This window comes from Molothrus aeneus, chromosome 21 (assembly GCF_037042795.1).
Source record: "Molothrus aeneus isolate 106 chromosome 21, BPBGC_Maene_1.0, whole genome shotgun sequence".
Classification (NCBI taxonomy): domain Eukaryota; kingdom Metazoa; phylum Chordata; class Aves; order Passeriformes; family Icteridae; genus Molothrus; species Molothrus aeneus.
This window is the reverse complement of record NC_089666.1, coordinates 724372-749044: the sequence shown is the minus strand read 5'-3', so window position 1 is coordinate 749044 and position 24673 is coordinate 724372. Positions and strand designations below refer to the sequence as shown.

At 54.7% G+C, this 24673-nt stretch overlaps 1 protein-coding gene across 4 annotated transcripts in view; it reads right to left on the bottom strand.

Moving 5' to 3' along the window:
- The window catches only part of EPHB2 (EPH receptor B2), a 134113-nt gene extending 128857 nt beyond the window's left edge, over positions 1-5256 (bottom strand). For 3 of the 4 annotated variants that reach the window (XM_066563797.1, XM_066563798.1, XM_066563800.1), the window contains exon 1: positions 5172-5243. In XM_066563797.1, the coding sequence (XP_066419894.1) occupies positions 5172-5235 (64 nt within the window). In that variant the 5' untranslated portion in view covers positions 5236-5243. Of the gene's footprint in view, positions 1-5171 lie in introns of all 4 variants that reach the window. The other variant, XM_066563799.1, reaches the window with a different exon arrangement.
- Between the last annotated feature and the right edge of the window lie 19417 nt (positions 5257-24673).

Here is a 24673-nt window from a genome sequence, read left to right as displayed (position 1 = left end):
GCACGCCCTGCACAGCCACCCGTGTCTGCACCCTGGCACAACCTGCCATCCATCCAGCAGGTTCCTGAAACATCTGACATTGATATAAAGGCATTAACAATCTATGCCTGCACAACATCTCCAGGCACCTCTCCTTCCTCACACCCTCCCTCCTGCTGTCACCTGGCCTCCAAGGGGTCCCTGCCCACCTTCAGCATTCCCAGAGCTCCCCAGTGCTCCCCCATCCCTGGCTACAGGCAGGCAGAGCCCCTCGGAACTCCCCCTGCCCTCCCTCCTCCCGCCCAGCCCATGCTGCACTCAGCCCCTTATCACAGGAGGCCCCATCCTTTCCCTTATCTAACGGCTGAACTTTTGCCTCTGAGGATCTCCCTGCACCCCCATCCCAACGAGATCCAATTGGCAGCTGTGCTTCACCCCAGTCTCTCTATAAACCAGATCCAGGTATGGGAGGGATTACAAACCAGGGTCGGAGCTGACGGGGCTCTTCCTCGGTAAAAATGGAATTGTGGCAGGATGGGAGCCCCACTCGCAGCCAGAGCCACCCTCATTCCTATCCCAGCAGGGCTGGTGTGCAGGGAGCAGGCACATTTTGGGGCAGGGGTGGAGGGTCAGGCTCTCGTTCATCCCTCGCCCCAAAGCACTCAGGCCAAGGAGCTGTCACAGCCCCCACTATTTACCCAGCTCCTCGGGCAGTTTCCTGAGTGCCCACCCCTCTTTCCAGCAGCTCAGGTATGTGCACACAAAGGGCCCTGACTAGTGCAGGCAGGTCCTTAGCCCGTCTCCAAGGGGACGGCTGCTCCCATCCCTGGGGACAGCCCCAAACCCCTCACAGCATCCCCAAGGCACAGCTGTGTCCCCTTCACACCCTCTGTGGGGTGACCCGAGAAGTGGGGGCACATCAGTGGCCACGCCAACCCCGAGCCCTTGTCCCCTACAGCATCTCCTCCCTATGCTTTTGTCACCCAGAGAAGCTGGAAGTCAGCAGGTATTGAGAGGACTGCTGCTCCCGCCTGGAAAGGCCACAGAACAGAGCAGGAAGGGCAGCTACATGGATGTTTAAATGAGGCACTGATTTATTTGGTCTCCAAAATGAGCTTTCCCTTTTGCTGCCCCTACAATGCAAAGGGCAGGTGGGTGCAAGGAATGTGCCTTGTCAAAAATTAACCCAGGAAATGGAGGGGAGGGGAAAGCAGCAGGAGGGAGACGGATGGCACAGGGCCAGGCCAAAACCACAGGCTCTGCTCTGCTCCTCAGTCCCACTTGTCCCAAAACATTTGCTCCCCTCCCATTCTTAGGAGAGTGTTTGCAGATCTGGAACTCAAGCTCGCAGGAAGGATCAGCTCTTGACAGATCCTGTGTTTCTCCCTGGACCTGATGCTCTGCTGCATCCCTCTAGAGCATGCTAAGCTTGCTGGGAGGTTCCTGCAGCTCTCATGCTTCTGGCACACCTGGAACATCCACCCCCATGGAGCACCAAGGTCAAAGCAATGCTCTAGGGTGACTGTAACCCTGAAGGGATGGCTCAAGTCTTCCTCTATGGAGACCCAAAAAGATGGATACACAAAGGCCCAAACCAGCCCTGTGTCCCTGGCATCTCCCCACACCCCATGTGGAGGTGCTCAACATAGGTACAGGAGCAGAGACTATGTTTTAACATTGCAATATGTTACAGCATAAGTGAAATTAAATATACTGTGTACTACAGAATCACAGAATATCCCAAATTGGAAGGGACCCACAAGGATCATCCAGTCCAAATCCTGGTCCTGCATAGGACCCCCCAGCAATCCCACCATGTGTCTGAGAGTGTCGTAAATATTACATATATTATAATTCACTATTAAATATGCAGAAGCACTGAAGTCCTGTCTCCGGCTTGCTTGGACAATGGGCAGGGATGTCCATGTCCAGCACCTCAGCCACAGCATGCCCTGGGAATACCCACCCCAGGAGTGGATACAGCCCTCCTGCCCCAGCATCCCTTTCCAAGCCCAAGACTGGGCTCAGGATTAGGATTGCTCGGCACAGTTGTTACTCAAAATCGAGTCCCCTCACCCGTGATCTGTTTCCCAGCAAAACTCGTGCCGAGCAATTCTCCATCGCCCATTGGAGACTGTCGCTGCCTCCGTGCTGCTGGCTCCGTGCTGCCCACACCCTCACTGATAGCAGGGCCATCTCGTGTCTCCTTTTGCATTTTTGGCACAGGACTGGCTCTCCTCCAGTCCTCGGGAAGCTTGCCAGCACCGCAAGGTTTGTGAAAAGTTAACTCCACTGGGGTGAGGAGCACCATCGGGTTGGTTTTCCCTCCTCGCACGTGAGTTAGCCAGGCTGTTGATTTTAAAATACCTCCGTGTCCTTCCCAGCTCCCCCCAAAATACCTCGGGAGCGTCAGTCCTGCGATCGGCGCGCAGCCTACGCAGCAGGAATACAAAGCGGGGCCGTTAGCGATAGCGGCGTTACCAACTGGTGTGGGATCCAGACCCTTCCAGGACTCCTTTGTTCTTGACTTTCTGGTTTGGGTTTTGTTGGTTTTTTTTTTTGAAAAACACACAAAAAACTTTCCTTTGAGAAGCCTGAACTTTCTCAGCTGCAGACACATTACCTTCCAACCGCCTTCACAACTATAGGCAATTCCTAACCTCTGCTTTATGTATGTTGTCATCCACCTCCCTGTTTTCCATACTGATTTATGTTTCACGTTCTTTTTACATTTCCTTTTAACAGAGCCGGTTTTAACCAAACAGCCTTGCCTCCCAAGCCCGAACCATGCGTTCTGCTGGCCAGTGAGCAATCAACTTCCAATTTCCAAGCACACTCCTGTTTATATTTCCTTCCCTATCGGCTTTGTTTCTAATTAAGGTTTGTTAAATGCAAGTGAATATATAGCGCACAGAGAAATATAAAGCATGTAGATAAATAAACACCCCACACACAGCCGCACTGACTAAGGCTGCGCTTTCAACCACGGATCCCAAAGCACTTTGTCATGTTCATTAACAAAACCTCGCGGCTCCCTTGGGAAAGATGCTTGGATTATTTTACGCCTTGTAATTAGGAAAACTGAGGCACAGAGGAGACAAGTGAAATTACCAGCAGTACTGAAATGCTCTGTGACAAAGCCGAAAACAGGACTCAAGAGGCAGGATCCTCCAGAATTGTAGTTTTCCCCTGAACAAGCTTTTCTGCCCCCATTTTGGCCCTGGAATATGCTGGGGCTGGTGATGGAGGGCATCGCCACCGTGGAGGTTCCCTGCAGCTGCGGGAACATGGTGGATCCAGCCACCACCTCCATGGCAAGCAGCTACTCTTGGGTCCATCTGTCCACACCAAAGAGATCCAGAGCATTCAGAGGTGCAGGTGGACACCACAACCAGGCACTTCGGAAGCGGTGGGAAGAGGCAGTTCCAGAAAGGAAGGAGCAGAGGCACGCCCAAGGAGCTGCATCCCACACATTTTCACCTTGCCAGCTCTCCAGAAGCCTTTTCCTGGAAGGCTAGATTAGGGATCTGGCTGCCCACATCGACCGTGAGAGTGACCATCACAGCCCCGTGATGCACACAGGGCAAGAGGCAACAGCAGGGGCACGGGGGGACCACGCCAAAGCCAATGCAACGCAGTCAGCCCCGGCTGGGAATGGCTGCTGGAAGCCCACTGACCATCTCCCTGAGAGCGTCCGCATTCATGGAGGAGCACACCTTAGAGCTATCATCTCGGGTGGGTGAAACACCCCACCTGCACTGGCCAGCCCCTCATTCCTAGATATTCTCCCCATCCCTTGGCACTCATGCATCCAGCGCCTGCCACTCCTGCCATGATGGTGGGAAAGTCACTCACGTTCCACAAACCCACGCGGGAGCCCCAGGAGCCAGCCCCTGACCCACAGCACCGGCCAGCAGCACCTCCTGGGCAGCAGCAGGAGCAGGCTGGGGTGGAGGTGTCACCTCATCCCTGCCCAAGGCACCCGGCATGCCACAGCTGGCAGCATCAGCTTGTCATGGTCAAGTGAACATGGGCCCCGCTGGCCAAGCCCAGAGCCCGTTGGAAGTGTCAAGGCCACCAGCGGATGGGGCCAGACGTCCTGCATGGACACGTATGCTCTCACAAACACGCTCCTCACCCCAACCCTCCCCCCCATAATTAAAACCATGCTGGGCTCATTTGAATAGCAGAGCTGGCGAGCGCTCTCCGCTGCAACGTAAATAGTCCTATTTATGCCAAGCTCCCATATTGTAAATATCACGATGTATAGCTGGCCAACCCATGAGTCATCTCCCAAAACTCCAACTTAATAAATGGTGCCTCATCCATGTTCCAGACAAACACCGTCCGAGCGGCTCCCACCGCCCCGCACACACAGGGCCAGCGCTGGCCACCCAGCCTGCCCACTAGCCCAACGGAGCCACCCAGCCTCTCCAACACAACCCTTCCACAATGGACAGGCATCCCTGGACCATGCCACTCCAGGACCAGCCAGTTTTTGGCCTGACACTTGGCCCTCGCCCCTGCCCAACCCAGTTCTCTGGCACTTGCCAGGGTGTCCATGCAGCGGGCGGGTGGGAGCAGGCAGGAATGGCTGGGATCGTTGGGGAGCAGGAGAATGAGTCTCCCCTTGCACAGACCCCACCGTGGGGCTCCCACCCAGCGCCGTCCCCGCACACCCAGCCCTGGAGCTCCCCACCTGCCGCCTCACTCTGCTTTGTCTGAGCACCGGGGACCTCGGCGGGGAGCTCGGCTCCTCCTGGGGACGCCGGGAACGCCACGGCGCCAACGGGGAGCCGGCCACCAGCTCCAGAACGCCGGTAAGGCCTGGCGGAGGGGCACCCCAAAGACTGCCGAGAGCAGCAGCGGGCACGGGGCGGCGAATCCCGGGCATCCCTGGGGGACCCGCCGCGGTACCCAGGGATGCCCACTCCGGCGGAGGGATGGCGGGGAGAAGGGCGGCCAGCGATCGGGAGGGTCTGGGGGCGGCGGGGGGGGCACACACGACACACCGGGCTCCGGCGGCGACACCTCCAGCCGGGGTAGCACTTCCCCAAACTTCGCCTCCCCTCCGAAGGGCGTGCGGCGGGGAGGGGGGCAGGGGGCAAAGTGCCACCCCCCAAAAAACGGGGAAAACCCGGAGGGGGCTCGCCCTACCCGCAGGGCCCCCGCCCCCCGCGCGCCCCCCTTACCTTCCACGGCGGCGAGCAGGGGCAGGAGGGCGAGGGGCAGGCAGCAGAGCCACAGCGGCCCCATGGTGCGCGCCGGGCCGGGCATCAGAGGCGGCGCGGCCGGCGCTCCATGGAGGCGGCGGAGCGCAGAGCGCAGAGCCCAGAGCCCCTCGCTGGGGCCGCCGCCGGCGCGGGCACGGCCGCGGGCACGGAGCGCTCCGCCGGCCCCGCCGCCGCGGCCGGGCCGAGCCACCGCCGCCGCCGCGCGGGGGACGCCCCGCGCCGCCCGCCCCGCCCCGCCCGGGCCGCGCTGCTGGCGGGGGCGGCCTGAGGGGGCCGTGAGGGGGGGCGGTGAGGGGGGGGCGCGGCGGGGCCGGCGGCGGGCGGGGGGCGGCGGGCGGCGAGCGGGCGGCGGCTCCCCCCGGCCCGCCGATGGTTTCTCCCGGAGCTGTCGATCATCCAGAGAAAGCCGTGATTTCAGCCCAAATCCGCCTCGCCGGGGCTCGCTGCGCCGCCGGCACCGGCGAAGGGGCGGAGGGGCGGGGGGTCCCGGGGGGATGCCCCCGCCGCCGCGCCCTTCGCGCCGCCCGCGGCCACGGGCCGGGCATCTCCCCCGTGGGGCTGAGCCCCCGCAGCTGCCCACCGGAGCCGGGGGCCGGGGCCGTGAGGAGATTCCCGTCTGGAGAAGAGAACGCGTACAGCAGGATATAAAGAAAGAAACAAAAATCCAAGGAGTTGGTCAATCCGAGGCTCGTTGTGCGCAGCCCTGAGCCCCCTCACCCTTCTCCTCCACCATCCCCCCGCAGCCAGCCAGGAGAGAACAGGAATCCCCCCACTTCCCACGTGGAGCAGCTGTGACTTGGTCACAAGCCCCATTGACACTGCTGGGGCCAAGCAGGACCTTCCTAGAAGGTGCAAGGTGAGACCCAGCTCCAATTCTGCATCGCAGCACTCAACAGGCCCCAACTTCCCCGATGCCTGGGAACCACATCTGCCCTGCGAGCACCTCATGATCCACACCCTCTTCAGGGCATGCCAGGGAGATTGGGACCAGATGGTCTTTAAAGTCCCTTCCAACCCAAACCATTCTGTGAATCATGTGGCTGCTGGCAGGACTCTTTACCCCAGCAGGTCCCCCTGCCACCTGACGTCTCCTCCTCACCTCTCTAGTATCCACCTTGTACCCAGCAATGCCTTCTGCTCACCCCCCATAGCTGTGTCCCAATTACTGCTGGTTGGGCAGAAGGCTCAGGTTCATCCTGCAGGAAGCACTTGTGTCCTGGAAGGTCTTCCTAGGGAGGTCACACCCTGCACATGGATCTCTGCACAAGCTGTGCCAGGTTCATAGGCCAGGAGCTGAAGACCCACTGCACTTCGAGGATGGATTCCTGTCCCTCAACTCCCCATGGAAGGACATGGAAAAAACAGTCTAGGCTCCACTGTGCTCTTCCTTATCCCTTTGATGCATCAGCAGCTTGAGCACCTTGGGTTCTCTGCCTTGACCCACCACAGGAAATGATTCCACAGGAGTGGTTAGTGGAGGTCACAGCTCTGTGATGATGTTGGCCACATGCATGAGCCAAATGGTCTTCCCAGCTCAGGCTCTGGTTTGCTTTGGGAGTTCCTGTCACTGCAGATGTTGCTGCTCATCCACATTGGCCCCACGTCCAACACGAGAACCCTGTGGTCCAGCTCCATCATGTGTGGAGAAGCTTTCATTTTTAGAAGCTCTTTCGGGGTCACTCTTGCATTGAGGAAGGAGGCTGAAGGCCAGGACAGCCAGTGGCCTTGCTTCTTCTTCCTTCAGATGTGTTCTTCTCCAGGGCAGGAATCCCAAGGATCCCCAGCAGTTACCTACCATTCCAGCCCTGTACTAGGCTCCCCCACTCCCAGCCTCCCCTCACTCCCTGCTGGTCTGGAGCAGCCAGCATTTCCCATTAGATGGCTGAAAGCACTCACCATTTCCAAACTCATCATCTCCTCATTTCAGTCCTCCTGGATCCCAGGGTCGTGTCCTGCATGTTCCCGAGGATCCATCAGTTCTCCAAAATGGAAGCCTGGAGTCCAAGAGCAGCAGCCCTCTGTGTTTGCCAGTGCCCACCCAGACCCTCAGGATTTTCTTGAAGCTCTCCAGGACTGCACTGCCAGACACAATGAGAATTTTGTCCCAAGGGAACAGTCACTGGAGACCTTCTCTCTTCTCTTTTGAACTCCCCCTTAGGCTGTTGCTGATGGAGATGGACCTTGGGCTACGCAGGCTTGTCTGGCTGCTGCACTGACTTTGAAGCTCTTTCATGCTCCCTGGAGTCTGGTTTGTGCCCTGAAGATGCTCTTCACGGCCAGTCATGAACTGTGAGCACTGGTCCCACCTCACGCCTTCACTCTGCTCCCAGGAAGGGCTTTCTATGACTGTTGCATTTTTTGGCATCCATGGGAAGGCTTGCCAAGGTTCCACTGCCACCCTCACACAGTTGCTGTTCCCAGTATCCACCCTCTGACGTGAATCCCACAAGCTCCTCTGGTCACCATGCCTCAGTATCTGAGCAGACCAGAAAGTGCTGCAAAGCACCATGCCATGACAAGGGACTCCAGGCCTCCTCCAGTGTCCTTCTCTGCACCTTCCACTCACTCTGCAGCAGATTTCGTGGCTTCAGTGGAGGCTGGCCATGGACCAGGGAGCACTGTGCATCCTCACTGCTGTCCTCAGCCACACTGTGAGCTGATGCTCTCCTTGCTGCCATCTGGTGACAAGTGGCCTTGGAACTGTGTCACATGGACATGGCCACCATCAGGCAGCTTGGATGTGGCCATTTGGAAGTCAAGTTACACTGGTTTTGCTGGTCCTTGCTGCCCACAAGTAACCCTGGGGCAGCGCTGCCACAGGACACTCAAGCCCTGCTGCAGAGAGCATCAGGTACAGCCTTGATGGGGTCACAAAAATGGGACAACCACCCCTCCAGCTGCACCCACATTTTGGTTTACATCAAAAGATCGTTCCCAGGCTGACAGAGCCAGGAGAGATGACATCTAGGGGGACATTAAAACAGGTTTGATGGTGACATATTTAATGCTGCATTTTCAGTTCCTCATGCAGAAAGAAAAAGGTCGTTTGCATATGAAACTCTTGGCTCATCACACCTGGAGGAGGTGGCTCCCTCTCACCCTCTGTGAGGTTAAGGAGGTACAGCAGGTGACAGCTGGGAGTCAAGGGAGGCACAAAGGAAAGCAGCAAGTGGTGACACAGAGCTGTCAGGCACAGACTCAAGGCTCAGTGCAGTCATCTTTGGTGATTCCAAGGAGCCTCAGCTACCAGAAAGATTCAGGAGATGCTTCTTTGGTCCAAGGAAGCTACTTGGTCAGTCTCAATGCCCCAGCTGAGGGAGAGGGAGGTTTATGTGGGATGGGAGAGATGGGGAGTGAGTCCCATGCTGGCACCTAAAGTCCCACCAAAAGCAGACAGGGAGCTGGTCCAGGGCCACTGAGAAATGCCCTGCAGAGAATCAGCACCCTTGGTCCTGAATCAACACCCTTGGTCACACCTCTACATGCAATTGGAAAGCTTTCCAGGTCCTGGCTGAATCCCTTGGGCTCCAAGGAACCTCGAGCTTACAGGGGCAGGTTGGGAGGAGGAAAACATGAGCATATTTTTAGAGAAATTGGAGTCTCCCTACAGCAGAAAATCCGGTAAAAGCAAAACCCAAGTGAAAAGCAGCTTCAGCTGTTCTGGCTGTGGCTGTGATGGGCTTGGCCCCAGGCCAGTGAGTTAATTCTGCCTATTAACTAATAGTATAGTATTGTCGGTAAAGATTCATTGCTAAACTTATGTTTTTAAGATATCACTTATCATTTAAACACTTAACTCCTGATCCCCAAACATGTACAGGCACCATGTAGCCCTGCAGCCATGCTGCAGATAACCAAAGCCACCACTGGCTGGGGAGGCCGGGCAGTGTTTAACCCTTTTTCCCCCTCTTTGTTTGAATGATAAATTGTCTGGAGTAGCACTTTCCAGAGAAGAGCAGGCCCTCCCACTCAGGGACCACTTATTATCACCTACTTAATGTTCCCCAGCTCAGCAGGGATGGAGGAGCTGTTCCCAATAGGGGATTTTTCTAACCTCTGTGAAGGGTGTGTGAACAGCCAGAAACCCCATGGATATCTGTGATTGCAGCCTGTCACCACCAAGGGCCTCCCTCTGTCCTTCCTTGCCTTTCCCAGTCACCCCAAGTGCTCTGCAGGCTGGGGACAGGCAGGTCTGGTCCTTCAGGAGGAAGGGTGAGAGCAACAGGGGCTCCTCACTGTTGTATTGCCCTAAATAGTTTATTTAGTCTTACACCCCACCTCCAGGCTGAGCCCTCGGTGCTGCCCAGCACCTTTCAGCTCAACATCCCCACTCTGATCTGTACCATAACTCAGCAGTTTCCAGGATCTGAGAGCTCTCCTGCAGCATCCCAGAGCAAACCAGCACCTTTACCAGTTACACCAGTCACCAGCACTGGCTGCAGCCCCCACCCTGCCCACCCCACCGGGGACACTGTGGGGAGGTTTCTCTGCACAGAGTTAAATAAAGATTAACCTTTTACATCCCTGTATGCTTGCTGAGGGTACCTGGCCCTGGATGGCTCGTGCTGAAACGTGACACGGGACAGCCCCACCTCACTCAACCTGTTTGTCCTGTTGCAGGGACCTGAGGAGGGGGAACAGCCGCTCCTCTCCCCTTCAGCTCTCTGCTCCGGCATTTCTGAGCCCTGCACATGAGGGATTCTGTGTGTAGGAACCCCGAGCTCCCGGGCACCAGGTGAAACAGAGAGGAGGAAGGGCAGAGGGTGGCACTGGGCAGCCGAGCATCCTCCTGCGCTGGGAGCCCAGGAACGAGCAGAGGCGCAGGACAGCTCCAGGCGAGGATTTCAGCTCTGCGGGGAGGGGCTGCGCCGAGCATCGAGGATCGAGGGCTGGACGGTAACCCTGTTTCTGTGGCTGCTGCAATGTCTGTAGTCTGAGGGTTTAGAGCCTTCAGCTAGATTAAGAAGGAAAAGTCAACTGGTAGATTGCAGTAACGATTTGGAGAGTTCTCCGCTCAGAAAATGAATGAAACTTTTGAATGGTAGCCATGGGAACAAATTAAAGAGAAGAGGCACTTTTGAAGCATTTAAAATAGATTTAGAACTGTAGAATTGAGCAGAAAATTTGGGATATTTTGTTCAACAGCTAATTTGAACCCAGGTTCAGAATTAAAAGTAACTTTTGGGAAAATAAAGTTCATAAAAGAGTCTTCTTGGGGACTGCAAAAATGTCAGGTCTTCTTGAAAAATTTGTTTTGGTAAATAAGCAGGATCATAGAGAGGCAGGAAGGAAAAAAAATAAAATAAGGCAAATTTAAATAAAACAATATATTATATATTTATTTTTTTAAATAAAAACAAGGATTTCCTGATTTATAGACTTATATAATCCTTAAGGTTGGAAAAGACCTCCAAGATCACCAAGTCCTACCTTTGACTGAGTACCACTACTTTTCCAGAATGTAGAGAAATGTGACAATAAAGTATATAAACTATTACTCTATGTTTCAAAAAAATTTTTTTTAAAGGCTATTTAGATATACAGCAAATAAAAGGTGGAACCATCACTAGAATATCATGTTATTTATAGAAACGTAATCCAAAATACTTTACAGCCATGAGGCATGACTGGCAGAAGATGGGGTCTGTATTCTGGAAAATATTTTCATTTTAGTGCTTGGTTATAGCCAGAAAAAACAATGTTAGAGGATAAATCTGCCCAGGAGATAACCTGTGATGAAAAACTGCCAGGCATTACCTACTGACAGGGGTAACGACATAAAAGGATGCTCGATTTAATTGCTGTCATTTGTAAAGGTTTGTAAAAGAAAAGGATGTAACCCAAGCTATTTTGTGGCAGGGAACCCAAGGTCCAGAAGTCTTCCAGAAAACAGTTTTACAGTTGTTCAAAGGAAGGTGGAAAAGCTGAAAAGTCAAACTCAGGTCTGTGTTTAATACTATAAAATTACAGGGTGGCATCCTTGAAATTGAGAATGTTGAAATGGCATTTAATAGGAAACTGGGGAAACCGGGGAGAAAACTACCTGGGTTTTGTCAATGCTGGTGTTAAATACAGGAGCTTTGCAAATGCTTATGGACACTATGAAAAAATGCAACATTATGTGTTACATTGAAGGCACTCATGGGCAAAATCCCCAGTGCTCTGAGGTAGCAGGGGTTTATGAGAAGGCAAATACAGGATCAGAGGCAATGGTCTGGTGTGAAACTGCTCTTTCCTCCTCAGAGGTGCTACAGAAAGACAGACCTGAAGGAGGCAGCCACATCTCCTTGCACAGTAGAGGGTGGAAAACACTCAGGTCGTCACAGCCAGGTTGAATGGGGGAGCCCTGAGTGGAAGATGTCCCTGTCCATGGCAGGGGGGTGGAACTGGGTCTCTAGGATTCCTTCCAACGCAAACAATCTGTGACTCTTTGCCTCTATCCTGGTATTTCCAAAGGGAAGCAAGCTACGGGAGATGTGGTGGCACAGAGAAAGCAGAGCTGTGTGCAGGCAACTCCCCCTGCCAGGGTCTGGAGATGAAAGGTCAGGAGTCAGCAGGAATGGGTCTTGTGCTCTATGATTTGCATTTCCCATTCTCCCTTTGGGTCTAGGAATATCCATATCATTAAGGTCTGGGCTGGAATGGGACTGAACTGGAACAATTCCTGCAGTGATAGCAAATGCATGCACAGGCTCCTGACTCTGGTATTACTGACTTACCTTTTATTTTATTGAAGATTCATGAGAATAATAATCTCTAGCACCAAGGTATCATAGAATCATGGAATTATAGAATGGGTTGGATTGGAAGAGTCCTTAAACCACATCCCATTCCACCCCCTGCCATGGGCAGGGACACCTTCCACTCCCAAGTTGCTCCAAGCCCATTCAACCTGCCTTTGGGCATTTCCAGGGATGGGGCAGCCACAGCTTCTCTGGGCAGCTTGTGCCAAGTCCTTACCATCCTCACAGGGAAGAATTTCTCCCCAATATCCTATCTAATCATTTCAGTGTGAAGGCATTCCTCCTTGTCCTGGACATGCCTTGTCCAAAGTCCCTCTCCAGGTTTCCCCCAGTCCCCTTTCAGGTCCTGTGTGGCAGTAAGGTCTCCCTGGAGCCTTCTCTTCTCCAGGCTGAACACCCCCAGGTCTCTTGCCCAGGGACATCTGAGGGATGAAGATGGAGTGTGGTAAAGAAGCTCAGGGCTACAGGGCCAGGAGCGTGGTGGGAAGGGACAGGCAGCACTAATGATGCATCAGCACTGTGGAGGTGGTGGACACTTCTTCAAGGAGGGAGAGGCAGGGGCTTGTACTCAAAATGTGAGGAGGCTTGGGGGTCATTTTGGGGCTGGGCAGAAGCAGGGGACACATCAGGGCTTGAGGAGTGCTGGCCATGGCACAGGAGCAGGACCTGCTTTGTGTCTGTCCGTGGCTCTGGCAGGGAGTGGGAGGAAGCACTGCCCAGTTAACCAGCATGGATGGAGCACAGCTGGCCCTGGAGCAGCCTGTCCTGCTGCCCTTGGGGCTGCTGACCTGGCAGCAGAGGGACCTGCCTGCCAAAGCGTGCTCAGGTGCCTGCTGGCACCCTGACACAGCCAGGATGGGGCAGGGATGGTGGCACTGCTCCCTGCCAGGAACACCGGGCACAGGTGGGGTATTTTCGGGGTCCCTCGTCATTGGGAGGAAAGATGAATCTGACTCCATGTTCTCAGAAGGCTAATTTATTATTTTATGATATTCTATTCTATTCTATTCTATTCTATTCTATTCTATTCTATTCTATTCTATTCTAGAATGCTATACTAAAACTATACTAAAGAAAAGAGAAAGAATACATAGAAAAGGCTTAACAAGATAATAATGAAAAACTCGTGACTCTTGCCAGAGTCCTGACACAGCTGGATAGTGATTGGTCATTAAGTCAAAACAATTCACATGAAAACAATGAAACAACCACCTGTTGGATAAACAAGCTCCAAACCACATTCCAAAGCAGCAAAACACAGGAGAAGCAAATGAGATAATATTGTTTTCCTTTTTCTCTGAGGCTTCTCAGCTTCCCAGGAGAAGAATCCTGGGCAAAGAGGATTTTTTCAGAAAATATGATGGTGACACACAGGGGACAGTGATGGTCACAAAGGTTATCCTTTCATCCAGCCCTGCAGTGTGGCCCATTGAGGAGGCTCTTTGCAGATCTGCCCCCAAGACTTGGTCCTTGCAGCTGCTGGGATCCCGTTGGCCCTGGAATCAGCATCCTGCTTGATCCCAGTGGAATTTCTCCTGGAGTGCTCCTTTGGGGATTCTCATAAGCACCTGGGACTGCTGACTCCTCCTGCCCTCATTGAGGTGTCCCTGCTCCTGAAGGGACCAAGGGCACAGCATCAGGGCTGAGCCCTCACCATCCTGTCCTGGCACAGGAGGGTGCCTTGAGGAGTGCTGTGGTGGCCATATGAAAAGTTCCTGGGAGACATAAACTCCATGTATTAGAGGGCAGCTGAAGACCCCTGGGTAAGTGCTGTCTGCCAGAGGAAAGTCCATGGGACTTCTCCAAAGGGGAATCCTGCTTCACAGCCCTTTAGAGCCCTCCAGAGTGGCCAAACACACATGGTCAGTGCCATCTGCTCCTGGCATCTGCTGGGGGTTCCAGAAGCTTTCCTTTAAGTTCCTTGCCGAAAGTTTTTTTAAGGAAAGCAGGAAGCCTGGGAGAGTCAAGGGAGTTCCTTGTCATTTAATTGCATAAGAGATGGTTGCAGAGAGAAGTAAGCAGAGGGAGGTCACCAGCCTGTCCTGCAGGAACAGGGGTGAGCAAGGAGGTGACAAAGGATAAGTGATGCCATAGGGAAAGCATCCATAACTTCACTTGCAGAGTGACAAGCTTGCTCCCTTCTCTGTCTTCTCCCAGGAATAAACCAAAGCCATCAAACGACACTTGTGTGAGGTCCAGGGCCAGGGTCTAAAAGACTGGGGTTTGGGATCAAAGGAGGTGATTCTTCTCATGGATGGAAGGTGAACTGTTGACCTCCTCAGCAGAGCTGGGGACACAAAATTCACAGGGATTCGAGTGCAGGTTGTAAAAGTTCTTGGAATGGAGATACAGGAATTTAGAACACACAGGAAAACCCATGGAAATTAAAATAGCTGGAAAGCCATCAGTACAGATTTTCCTGGACTCCTACAGCTGCCCAGCCTGTCCTCTTTCTGTTAAAATCCTTCCTGGCCCCTTGGGAGATGCTGTGGATGCTACAGACTTGTCCCATGAGCTACACCAGCCTCTGCACTGAGCCCCTGCAGGGGCTCCCTGCCATCAACACGGCACCAGTGCAGGATGGGGACCCCAGCACAGCCCTGCCAGTTGCATTCATGCACCCCAGAGGTCTTTAATTTGGGTTTACTTTGCTTTTTTCTTTCTCAAGGTGTGTTTTGTTCTGTCTGGAGAGCTGGGAATGTCAAGAGCTGGAGTTGCTATGCCAGTGCTGGGGTGGGGACTCCAGCAGGAGCTGAGGGAGCTGGCATAGGCCCTGTGAGAGGGAGCAGGAGCCAGCTCCGAGGGGAGCTGAGGGGTGCCCATGGGTGCTCCAGCCTTGGGAGCACAGCAGGCACAGAGCCTTCCAGCCAGGGATGTGATGGGCTGGCGCTGTGCTGAATGCATTGCTCAGCAGGAATACTGGGGAGGAAATAAATCAGCCCCTGATTTACCTGGGAGGACAGATACTTCTTCTCAACTGGTTTTTAATTTGGACTCAATTTCCAAGCCCGGCTGTTCAGATGTCTCTGAGATAAGTGATCTGTGTAACGTCTGAGTCAAACAGGATTTTCCTTCTTTTCAGACAGCAAAGCTGTGCTCTGTAAGTGGATGTTCCAGCTAATGAGGTGTTAAGTGTAGAGAGAATCACAAGTACTTGAGGGCAGGATCCAGCTGGTAGTAAAACCAACAACCAGCACCAAGAATGTCCTCAACTTCCAGGAACAACTTCAGACAATAAAACTGTACTGAGGGCAGGAGTGAGGGAAAACCTGGGAAATAGAACCACAAAAATACAGCCATGTGTCATGCTACAGCTGCATCACATGTTGCCTTTCCTTGGGCCAATGGAGGATAACAAGGGAGAGGCAGCAACAGTGGCTTTTAGCTGGCAACCAGGGCCCAAGTGGGAGCATTCCTGAGAGTCCTGAAATCCCAGCGTGTGCTGAAGAAATGTCCCCAGAAGATGCAGTGAATCCTGCCAGGGAGGTTCAGCACAGGTCTCTGCTCCCAGGGAGAAGGGATTGCTGTCTGGGCCTGAGCTAATGTGCCTTGCACTGTGCCTTGCAGTGCTGACAGGAGCACGGTGAATCCTGAAGCCGAATTCATCATCTGCCCATTTTGTTTGCCTTTGGGGCAGCCCAAAAGCCCAGCTGCATGCACACTCAGTAGCCTTGGTGTCCGTCCCTCCACAGCAAAACCACCTCCATCTGTCCTTTTGCCTCTCTGGAGAGCAGGCGGCCCAGGAGCTGCAGGACCACCTGGCACAAGGACAGAGAGGATGCACAGGCTCCACAGTGACCTGGTCTTCAGGACACTTCCACACCCCAAAACCAAAGAATCACAGTGAAATTCTCTGAAAGGGATTTTCTTCATGTTCTGTTGTGGACACAGGCTCAGCTGGCACATCAGATGGACATCAGGGTGAGGGAGCAAGCCCATGAGGAGGCTGGAGGAGAGCAGGTGGGGCAGAGAAGCATGAATATCCTCCAAATGCAGTGTCAAGACACATAGATATCTTAGCAAGGGACTGAGCAGGGAGGATCAGAAACGGGTAGGAGAAACACAGCAGGTTCCCTAGAACAGCACCCATGGCAGATGTTCTGCTTTGGACATTCCAAGTGATGCTGAGAAGGACTCATGGCAGATGGTAGAACACTGTCAGCTGCAACACTCACTCAATGTAAGAAACCTGGGGTTGCAGGAAATCCCCTAGAGGGTTTCCAGGACCTGCCACATCCAGCCTGACCTAGTGCTGCAGGAGGCAGGCTCAGAGACCCCACATATGTTCCCACCACCACCTCCAGGATTTATGGGCATCTCCTGAACTGACCTTCTTTGGGACACAGGCTGTGTTGCAGCAGCAAAAGGAACAACCTGCAGTCCCTGGAGCAATAGGGATATAGATATGGATATGGATATGGATATGGATATGGATATGGATGTGGATATGGGTATGGATATGGATATGGATATGGATATGGGTATGGATATGGGTATGGGTATGGATATGGATATGGATGTGGATGTGGATATGGATGTGGATATGGATATGGTTTAGTGGGCATGGTTTTCAGTCAAAAGTTGGACTTGATCTTGGAAGTCTTTTCCAATCTTAATGATTTTGTGATTCTATGATTCTATTGCTGTCCCACTGCAGCAGGTGGACAAAGATGTATCTCTGGAGCAGGACAGATCTCAGGAGCAGGGATGGGAGAGCTGAGAGAAAGGTTCCAGCACCAGGACCCTCCCTGCCATCCAGCATGGGACAGCACTTGGTGCTGGCTGAGCAAGGTCACCAGGGGATGGAATAACACAGGACTGGCAGCAAGCCAGAATCCCTCACAGCACTGGAGTTTATCTTTAACAACAACAACGGCAGCAGCCCCACTTTGCTGGAAAATACCTGCCCAGTGCTGGGATCCTGCATCCTCAGGCAGAGCCAGGCATCCTGCGGGAGCTGAGCCGTGTTATCTGCCCAAGGGGGATTACGCTGTGAAAACGGCTCGTTGGGGATTGTATATTAACAGGATATGCTCGGCTGGTTGACAGGAAGCAATAAAGTAATTTGAAAGAGACTGGGAGAGAGTGTGTGAGTTCCTGCGTCTGTGTTAAATCATGGCTCTAGATAAGCAAACAGCGGCCCCGGAGCGGGAGGAGCGCTGCCAACAGGGACACGGCCAGTGCCAGAAATCTCCGGGAGCTGCCGCAAGTCCATCTCGGGGGCAGCGTGGAAGCCACTGGGATGCGATTACAGCTCTCCCGTGCCCTGCTCCGGGCTCCAGTCCTGCCGGGTCCCGTCCCTGTCACCCCAGCTCTGCCGGGATGCAGGAGTGCAGGGAGAGAATCCCTGGGCAGCGCAGGGAGCTCCGTGCCTGCAGCTCATCCCACCCACCTTCCGAGCTCCGGGAAGGAGCCGCTCCTCCCAGCAGCTCCAGGCCTGAGGGAAGGGGAGGAGAGCCAAGAGGAGAAACCCGTGCGGCTGCAAGGAGCGACACTGCGAGAGAAGGGCGAGGCAGAGGCTGCAGCGAGGCTGAGCAGAGCCGAAGGCACCGGCGTGGATCGGAGCCCTGCTCGCATCCCGCCCGGGGACAGCGGATCCTGCCGAGGGTGTCAGCCAGCACAGCCACCTGGCACCCCGCTCTGCCTCCCACATCCCGCTGGAATCACACACGCAAAATGTCAGCAGTGTTTATTGCTCTCAGAGAGGCTCCGACAGGGGATATTTGAGGTCTTCTGATGCAATCTCTGTTCTTTTTTGTTAGGGATCCGCTTTCACAGACTGAGTGATTGCCCAGAAGCTCCCTGCCACGGGATATGAGCTCCACGGGACCAACAAAATGTGTCTGAGTTTGGTGGGGACTGAAGACACTCAAAGCACTGTCTTCAGAATAATAGAAATAAAAAAATCACGTATGCTGCCTTCCACCAGAGGCAAAAAAATCCATCCTAGGGCATGGATGAGTGTTGAACCTTTTTTCCCAGGTGTCAAGTGCTCCTAGATGGGTGATGGGCAGGAAGTGGGATGGGGCTTGGAGCAACCTGGTCTAGTAGAAAGTGTCCTTGCCCATGACAGGGGAGATGGAATAAGATGACCATTAAGGTCCCATTGAACCCAAACCATCCTGTGATTTTATGAAAGCTCCCTTGGCAGTGGTTGATGTCAAATGCTGTATCTCACTCTGAAGCACCTCACACTGCCCTTGTCAGAGAAGATCTCCTGGTGCATAGAGCATTGTCCAGGGTGCACTGGGCACCCCTGTGCCTGACCAGCACCTCCTCCAGGCCATGAGTCCTCACACTCCTGCAGCTCTGTTATGAGAAGGCTTCCCTGGAAGCCGAGGCCATGATGCATGTGGACACCTGTATACTTTGGAAAGTAAGTCCATGCCAGCAATTTTCACAAGCATGTTTGTTGCATTCCTTGGGACATCACAAGCCCTCCCTGCTGAGGAGAACATGGTGGCTGGGACAAGGGTAAAGATGCCTGGAGCAGAAATGGTCTGTCAGAGACTGTGAGGTAGTGCCATGTCCTCCACATGTTCCTCATTTGCCTTTTCAACATTCCCTCCCTGATCCCTGCACTAATTCTGGATCCCCAGTGGAGTCACTGATGATGTTCTTGCACCCCTCCTTTCTCCCACGCACCTCGCAGAATTTTTGGAATATCCAGCTGGGACAAACACAACTTGTTCCCTGCCTGTGCAAGAACTGCTCCAGCTGGCTCTTCCAAATGCAGCCACGCCAGCCACAGCTCAGAGTTATCTGATGGTCACACACAGCAGCCAAACCCCTGAGCCCTTCCCACAGACCTTTCCTGCCGTAACTGGAAGGGCCTGGGCTGTGCTGGGGAGCCAGCTGGCACCTGACTGGCTGCGTGGGTAGTCCCAGAGCCTGAGATGTCACCAGAAGCTCAGGTGATGAGCTGTGCAGCCCTTCCCATGGCGTCACTCAGCAGACTGGCGTGGGTGGCCCGTGGTGGCCTCTGGAGAGGCGGTGCCCTGCACCCTCCTCTCCCTGGGTCTGCCGCTGTTTCGTGTCTCACACTGTCTCACCTTGCAGAGCCTCACACACACTGTCTGACCTTCATCACCAGCTTGGCACCAGGAGTTACCTGACCTGCTCCTGAGTCATCTCTGCACGCAGCAGGGAGCAGCAGCCTCCAGAAAATGGATGTGCCTGCTGCTGTCCAACCCAGTCACACGGCTTGGGAGCTGCTTTGGAACTCCCCAGGTGGGAACTGGCTGCCACCGCTTCAGTCCTGCACAACTTCCTCAGCACATGCTTGGAAGCCTGAGGGACCCTGATGGAACTGGCCAAAGCAGCCACATCCCAAGCTCAGCCCCACTCCTGAAGAGACCTGGGACACCGTGAACCTCTTCGCCTCTCCAGCATTTTGTCCTCCTTCCCTTCCACCCCCAGCCAGCTGCAGAAAAAAGATGATCTCCCAGTGCATGACCCAACCACCTCACGGCAGAATTGGAAGGGCTCCTGGAGCCAGGCCACTGGAGAGGAAGGACCACTCCCTGTACTGGACCTGCTCCAGGCTGGAAGGAGAGACAAGTTGCCTTGGCTGCAGTAATTAAATCCTTCGCCCAAATGAGAGAGAACATCCCATCCTCCCCACTCCCCGCACAGAGCTGCAGTGTGCAAGTCCCTGGCATCACTAGACAAGCACATCAGTCATCCCCCAGGTGGATTAGGCTGGACTTAAGTTGCTTGGGCTTTGTCCTTGCTGTGTCTGAGACTAGGCAGGGCTCCCAGCTCCTCTGGGTCAGCTGTCCAAAAACTGCCACCACACTGACCTAACCTTTTGGATCTGCTAAACCAGGTCTGAGCACCTCAGCCTGGCTGGTCTGAAGTGGGGGGAGCAGGGAGAGAATCTCTGGTGTAGACTGACCTGGTTTAGACACATGCTCGTTCTCACCAATGCACAAAGGCTGCAGGAAGGGCAGAAAAAGAAGAGGCAAACCCATGGGAGACAGGACATTTGCCATCCTGCAGCACCAAGAACTGGGTATCAATGTGTGTTATTTACTGAGCCAGCACCTCCTGCCGGGAAGGGACAGGTGTTTCCTCCAGACCAGACTAAAATATCCCTGGCATTCCCCTGTCTTGGGAAGAAACTCTGGTCCTGTTAGCTTGGCTCAGCTTGTGTGGGATCAAGCACCATTAAGAGCTCATTGGCTGCACACTGGCCAGGTCACCTCCATCCTCCTGCAGCCCCAGCAGTTCCCAGTAGGTCTCCACTGGTGCAGGAACCTCCGTGAGGATTCCTCTGTGCCCAGGGCGCCAGCATGGCCCTGCTGCCCAGAGGCACCAGGCTCTCTCCCTGCCCAGCCTGCTCCCATCTCATCCCCGGGGACCCAGGGGTGTTCAGGACTCCCACAGCCCCCCCAGCTCTGCCCCATCCCCCCAGGGCAGCCCCCTCCCCGGCAGAGCTGCATTCCCCCGCCTCTGCACGGCCCTGGCTCGGCCTTTCTTCCTTTTCATGCCTTTCTCCCTCCCTGAATGCGCTTTGCTTGCTTTGGCGGCGGGGCAGGGAGAGCCGCGCTCCCCCCTCGCTCCCGGGGATCCCCCCGGCAGATGGGGCCGGGATGTGAATGTGCACACAGTGAAGCCCCTAAGAGGATTTGCTGGTGCCCCTTTCATTGCGAGCCTTTGTGTGCTGCTCCGCTGCGGTGGGACGCCCCCGAGATCTCCCCCGGCTCCTCTCTCTTCCACTCCAGAAGAAAAGAAAGTGCCTATAAAGGCCTTGTTTGTCCGACTCGTTTGAGAGGACCATATTGCTGTAGGTGCCGCGGGTCCCGGCTGACAGCGTCGCCCCTTTGAGCGCGGGTGACGCGCGGCTCCCTCCTGGGAGGGTCCGAGCGGGCGGCTTAGCCAGGCGCTGGGAAAAAAGGTTTCAGTTGCATTTCAATGTCCATTGAACCCTGAATCCCCGGCGATGGTTTTTCCAGAGGCTCTGCAGACAGACAAAGGCACGGAGGAAGAGGCTGGGAAGATGCTTAGCGTCCAGCCGTGGGTGAAGGAGCTGCTACCCCCCAAAATCCCATCCCGGAGAGCTGAACAGGGCTTGCAATGCTGCTTTTCCAATGACATCTAGTGGTAAAGCCAGGCAAGGAGGAAAACGCCGGCTGGGTTTTCCTGGCTTGAGCGCGGCGCCTCCCGCTGCGGCGTTTTGCCCTTTGTATGGCAGCAGACAGCCCCCAGTGAAGAGCGAGGCACAAACACGCGGCACAGCAGCCTCGGCAGCCCCGGGATGCCAACCAGCCCACCCTGAAACCTGCGCTGCTCCCTGGGCCTCGTCCCGGATTTTCAGGGCCCCTGGAGCAGATGTCTGGGCCGGGAATGGAGGTGCTCAGCACACACTGCTGTCCTCTCTGCTCCCTGCTCCAACACGTCCCCATGCGTGCTGCAGCTGCTCCCAGGCAGGTATGTGACACACAGGGCAGGCCTGGCAATATTTCCAGTGCAGGCAGAGTGCTCGCAGCAGCAGGCACAGGCAGTGACACTGAAGCACAGAATATGGCTCCAGGGATGCTCACAGGGCATCTCACCCCAGCTAAGGTGGCTCCCCAGGACCTGTGGTGGTCCTGACAGGGGGGTGATGGCGTGGCTGGGGCTGAATAACAGCCTGGGCTGCTCACTGTTTAATCAAAGTGTATTAAGATGTCAGGAAGGGCTTCCATACCTCACCAGACACTGGAAACCCCACTCTGGAGGGCACACACTGGACAGGTTGGTCATGAATGTCTCTCTCAGCATTTCAGAGCCATTTCTTATGGCTTACTGCACACTGGAGCACACACACTGCTGGACCATGAACTGCTGATGGATGTTGTCCCAAGCCAAAATGGACCATGGAGCCTAAATCCTCTCTTGCACAGCCTCTTCTGCAGCAGATCCCTGCTACAGGGTACCCAGAGCAGCTGTGGCTGCCCCTTCCCTGGAATTGTCCAAGGCAGGGTTGGATGGCACTTGGAGCGAGCTGGTCTGGCAGAAGGTGTCCCTGCCCATGGCAGGGGATGAACAAGTTCTGCCCCAACCCAAACAATTTGGTGATTCTCTGACTCAGCACACAGGGCGTGCAGGAAGGATGCACCTGAGGATGCATCAGGGAGTGAGAACTTCAGGACCATGCTGACAGCAGGACAAAGAGATCGGAAATACAGACACAGGAGGTGGCTTTGGTGGTCCTGCACAGAGGCAGAACAGCTGTAAACCTCCATGGATTCTCCCCACTTGTGCCCAGAGCCTGTGCCACACTGTGAGCAGCCAGATGTGCAGCTGAACCCAGCCCATTGGGCTGGAGGGTGATCTGCAGCTGGAGGATGAAAATTGCAAAAGGAAAGCCAAGAGGACATTCCCTGTCTCCTGTGACAGTAATTCCAGTCCCTCTGAGCAGTCCTATACAAAAGAGATGCCACAGCAAAACCAGGATCAAGGAAAAGCCCACCCACCTTTTAATGCTGGGAGAGAAAAACTGAGTAAAACCCAGTGCACAAGCAGCTTTTAAAATGAAATACATCGAATCCAGAGTCACAGAGACCAAAATGGGTTAATAATAAATTGGTGGTGCTTCCATCTTCCTGGGCTCAGGGTGCTCCAGTGCTCTGGTGGAGGTCCTTGAGGTCACCTGTGCACAATGTTGAGGCACATCCAATGTTCCTGTGCTGGATTTTATCAGAGGTGAAAGAAAATGGGGGGGAAAAGCAGAAAAAAGGGAGACAGAACCACACAGATCATGAGAGATCACATCCTTTGTGGGCCATAGGATGAGGGAGAAGCCTGTCCAAAGGAGCAGAACAAGCCTCCTGGATAACCCTTCAGGTCACCTCTTCCTTCTCTGTCATCCTCTGAGGTCTCAGCCTGGAGATCAGGAGTGTCCCTCTCCATGGCCTTTTGGGACAGTCATTGGTTGGAGCTGGGAAGGAAGAGCTGCTATAACATTTCCCAAGCTCTCCTGGCATTAGTTTCTCCTTCAAAAAGCTTTTCTTTCCTCTCTTTCCCTGCTCAGTGAGGACACAGGTCTGAGCAAACACTGGTAGTTTCAGCTCCTTGCTCTCCAGCTGTCTGAGGGACCTGTGGAGGGGGAGACTGAAGGACTGAGACAGAACTGCCTGGAATCATCCTGAGCCTGGGGACAGAGTTGGAGCAACTATGGTGGATCCACATGGATGTCAAAAGGAGAAATCCATCTACTCCTGGCCATCCAGCCCACCCCAGGAGACCAACCAGTGCTGGGGAGGGCCAGCAGATCCTTGCCTTTCTCCAGGAGGAGGTGCCCAGGGTGACCCATGTTCTTCCCCTACACCCTGAGGGACCAAGCTCCTCTGCAGGCAGCTGGTGACAGCAGTGGCAGCACCAGTTTCATAACAGGAGCAGAGTCCAGGTCTCAGTGGCTGCTGGGGATTTCCCACTGCTGGTGCCAAGCATCACCTTGAGATCTCCAGGAGCCAAAACTCTGCCCAAAGCCTTCATGTTCCCAGAGCCTGACTCTCTGCCCAGCCCTCATGGACACCCCCAGGCTGCAGGGCTGGATGTGTGACACAGGGTCACCTCACACAGCAGAGGACATCAGGCCATGCAGCCCATGGCAGGGGTGCATCCCCAAGAGTCACCACTCAGGGATGTGCAGGGTTATCCATCTCCATCCCAGGGATGTGCAGGGTTATCCATCTCCATCCCACGGATGTGCAGAGTTATCCAGCTCCATCCCAGGGATGTGCAGGGTTATCCAGCTCCCTCCTGAGGATGTGCAGGGTTATCCAGCTCCCTCCCAGGGATGTGCAGGGTTATCCAGCTCCCTCCTGAGGATGTGCAGGGTTATCCAGCTCCCTCCCAGGGATGTGCAGGGTTATCCAGCTCCCTCCTGAGGATGTGCAGGGTTATCCAGCTCCCTCCCAGGGATGTGCAGGGTTATCCAGCTCCCTCCTGAGGATGTGCAGGGTTATCCAGCTCCCTCCCAGGGATGTGCAGGGTTATCCAGCTCCGTCCCAGGGATGTGCAGGGCTGTCCAGCTCCCTCCCAGGGATGTGCAGGGTTATCCAGCTCCGTCCCAGGGATGTGCAGGGTTATCCAGCTCCATCCCAGGGATGTGCAGGGTTATCCAGCTCCATCCCAGGGATGTGCAGGGTTATCCAGCTCCCTCCCAGGGATGTGCAGGGTTATCCAGCTCCCTCCTAAGGATGTGCAGCGTTGTCCAGCTCTATCCCAGGGATGTGCAGGGTTATCCAGCTCTATCCCAGGGATGTGCAGGGTTATCCAGCTCCCTCCCAGGGATGTGCAGGGTTATCCAGCTCCATCCCAGGGATGTGCAGGGTTATCCAGCTCCCTCCTGAGGATGTGCAGGGTTATCCAGCTCCCTCCCAGGGATGTGCAGGGTTATCCAGCTCCGTCCCAGGGATGTGCAGGGTTATCCAGCTCCCTCCCAGGGATGTGCAGGGTTATCCAGCTCCCTCCCAGGGATGTGCAGGGTTGTCCAGCTCCCTCCCAGGGATGTGCAGGGTTATCCAGCTCCATCCCAGGGATGTGCAGGGTTATCCAGCTCCGTCCCAGGGATGTGCAGGGTTATCCAGCTCCCTCCTGAGGATGTGCAGGGCTGTCCAGCTCCCTCCCAGGGATGTGCAGGGTTATCCAGCTCTATCCCAGGGATGTGCAGGGCTGTCCAGCTCTCTCCTGGTTCCCCTGGAAGCAATGACCCATTGCTGTTCCAGA